The sequence below is a fragment of the Orycteropus afer genome, unplaced genomic scaffold (assembly GCF_000298275.1).
Source record: "Orycteropus afer afer isolate SDZICR_OR568_19922 unplaced genomic scaffold, OryAfe1.0 scaffold00362, whole genome shotgun sequence".
Lineage (NCBI taxonomy): Eukaryota > Metazoa > Chordata > Mammalia > Tubulidentata > Orycteropodidae > Orycteropus > Orycteropus afer.
In genome coordinates this window covers 2,565,934-2,569,105 of record NW_006921949.1, presented here as the reverse complement: position 1 = coordinate 2,569,105, position 3,172 = coordinate 2,565,934, and the positions used below count along the sequence as shown (strand labels likewise).

At 41.7% G+C, this 3,172-nt stretch overlaps 1 protein-coding gene across 1 annotated transcript in view; it reads left to right on the top strand.

The window, feature by feature from the left end:
* The window catches only part of SGTB (small glutamine rich tetratricopeptide repeat co-chaperone beta), an 88,232-nt gene extending 86,303 nt beyond the window's left edge, over positions 1-1,929 (top strand). Inside the window, exon 10 of the mRNA XM_007952863.2 lies at positions 1,818-1,929. Coding sequence (XP_007951054.1) covers positions 1,818-1,929 — 112 coding nt within the window. The remainder of the gene's footprint in view (positions 1-1,817) is intronic.
* The last annotated feature ends 1,243 nt before the right edge of the window (positions 1,930-3,172 follow it).

Below are 3,172 nucleotides of genomic sequence, written 5' to 3'. Positions count from 1 at the left end.
AAATGATTTTGAGTTTTGTACCACATTGTTCTCCCTCTTTATGCAGGGAGATTGAAGAGTTTTAAGGAACCTAATAGTAAAGGCCTAGACTGCCTTGAAGAGACTATTGGTAGAATTATGGATGTAAAAGGCAATTCTGGTGTTGGATCAGAAGAAAGAGCGGAGAGTTTTAACACCAGAGATGGTAGAGAGATGGCAGAGACCAGCATGAGACATAATGGAAGGCTTTCCAGCCGAGGGAGCGAGAGCTGAGTGTCTTTGGGCAGGAGGCTTCCTGGTGAAGTGGGTTGCTTTTGGGCACTAATTGGTAGAGCTGAAGAGCTCTGTAACACTTGCTGGAACGGGGCAGTGGCCAGGGTAGCCTCTTTGAGAGATGAAGGAAGCAGGAAACATGAAGCAGAAACTGAAGAGACAAGGAAGACAGGAAGCAGAGCTACCTCAGTCTCAAAGGGTAGGACCATGGCCTCTGGAGTTTGAAAGGGTAGAACCGCCACAGCCTCCTAGGTTTCAAAGGGTCAGATCTTCACTAACTTGTTCCAGTTAGTCATGGGGCTGCTGTACATGACTGTCAGTAAGATGGGGCCAGATCTGCTGCTCAGAACTGAGGGGGTGGAGCTTCCATGCTCAAGGGGTAGAAGGATGGGACCAGTCAGGCCAAGGAGTTGAGGTTGCAACTCAGATAGACTAGGAGAATGTGGCCACCCAAAGCCAAGGGAGCAGAGTTGTTGTTCCAGTGGGCCTAGAAGGCAGTGCTGAAGCCCAAGGTTGAGGCTCTTTCCTCCTAGAATCCAGAGGGCATGGCCAACACCCAGAGTTTGGAAGGCAGGGCCATTGCCCAGATAGTCTCAGAGAACAGAGGATTATTTTTAAGCCTTGAGAGCTAGCTAATGTAAATTGTTCTGTTGGGCTTTTTGACTTGCTTGATGCTGTTTGTTATCCCTTCTTTCTCTCCAATTTGTAATAGAAATGTCTACCTTGTGCCTGTTCCATAATTGTACTTTGGAATCAGATAACTTGTATTCTAGATTCACAGATGAAGAGGAATTTTGCCCCAGGATGGCCTTTGGACTTGGAGTTGATTTAAAACTTTTGAGATGATATGATGGGGTAAAAGTGTTTTGCATGTGTCAAGGACATGAATTTCCAGGGGCCAAGGGTTTGAATGTCATGGATTTAATTTTGTCCCCCAAAATTTGTGTCAACTTGGCTGGGCTGTGATTATCAGTGGTTTGGCAGTTATGTAATGACACTCCACGATGTGATCTGATGTGAAAAGCCAACCAGGTATAAGAGGAGTAAGGGTGGAATGCAACAACCCTTCGTCCCATCACAGCCCTGATCCATGTAAAGGGAGATTCTCTGGGGTGTGGCCTGTAACACCTTTTATCTTATAAGAGACAGGAGGAGAGAGAAGGGAGCAGAGAGATGAGGGGTCCCTAATATCATCAGGAAAGAGGCAGAAGCAGAGTATATCCTTTGGACCCAGGGCCTCTGTTCTGGGATCCTCCCAGAACCAAGAGACACACAGAAAGGCTTCCCCCTAGAGCTGGTGCTCTGAACTCAGACTTCTAGCCTCCTAAAATGTGAGAATAAATTTGTTTGTCAAAGCCACCTCCTTGAGCTATTTCTGTTATAGCAGCACTAGGTAACTAAGACACAGTGATTCTAAAAGTTTTTTGTTGTTGTTATTAATGGATCAAATTCTCTTTGGATAGTCCCCTCATCCTCTGAAGTTCTTTCTGCATGAATGTTATGTGAAGTAAGTTATAAAACTTCTGTTCTAATCTCACATATATAACCTTCCCTCTTTATTACAGGGGACAGCAGTTTGCTCAGCAGATACAGCAACAGAATCCTGAACTTATAGAGCAACTGAGAAATCAAGTCCGGAGCAGATCATTCAGCAGCAGCACTGAAGAACATTCCTGATTTGATTGGCAACACTGGCTCAGAATGCAAATGACAGAAGGCTCTGAAATCTTCACTGTAGCTAGTGGCCCAAAACAGCACCATATCTGATATTTGAAAATAGTGGAGGAAAAACTCGTGTATATTCCTAAATAAGAAATCTGTTTAGAAAATAGGTTTATCACAGACTTGAACATAACATGACTCCTTTGGAAGGCTTGTTAACTGAAGTGCCAGTATAGCACTGGACAAGGTTCCATTTTCAAACCTTTGTTATCATATTTGTATATTAGATGTAACAGCAGAATGTATTTATTGAACAACAGGGCTGTTTATTGGTGAGTTTTCTAGCTCCAAATTCCCTTAGACAAACTTTTTTGAGGGGAGATGAGTAAGAGGCAATGTTTCCCATTCTAGTCTAGAAAAAATATACTTGCCACTGACTGGAGTAGCATGTCAGGAGAGAGGAAGGTTGGTATCTAGGTTTAGCTTTGATAGTGCTATCAGTAATAGGTGTCACAGGTGTGAGTATATCTTTAATGCTGCTTGTTTTTATGAGTGACAGGATCTTAAGAGCTGGTAGAAAGCAGCATTTGTTGCAAGGTATGCTGTTTTGAAAATAAAAAGTATATGAGGTGAATGTATAGAAAGTGAAAGTAGGATGCTCAGGTTTTCTGCATAGTTCTTAACTAATCTTGCCTGCAGTTTGGTATTGTTAATATTAGCATGGCCAGTTGTGCTGTGTTCATACTAAAATGCATTTAGAAATCCTTAATGGTACTGGTTAGGTCAGTCATTTAACTGTTCAGCTTCTTGGAACAACTTCACCAGTGGTGACCTTACCATGGAAATTCTGATGTAGATCAGAATATATCTGTATTTAAATAAACCAATGGGTTGGCCCTAAGGATTTTCTAAGTGGCATTTGCTGATGTTTCCATAAATATTTTTTAACTCAGTAATTATTGATGGATTACAAAAAGCATCTATTGCTAACATTGCTTGCTCTTGTAATCATTTATAATTTGGCTTAGCATGGCACTCTTATGCTTCACTTTAATTTGATGCAACTGAAACACACTGCAAGAGACTTAGAAAATTAATTTAGATGCCATACTAGTGGGGGGAAATGACATTAGATAGTAATGGCGTAACTCTACCTACAGAGATAGACCAAACAGTTCTAATTCCAGCAGTTAACATTTCTTTTGCTTGTTAATCATGAATTTGGCAAAGTGAGGCTGACATGTAACGATTTCACAAA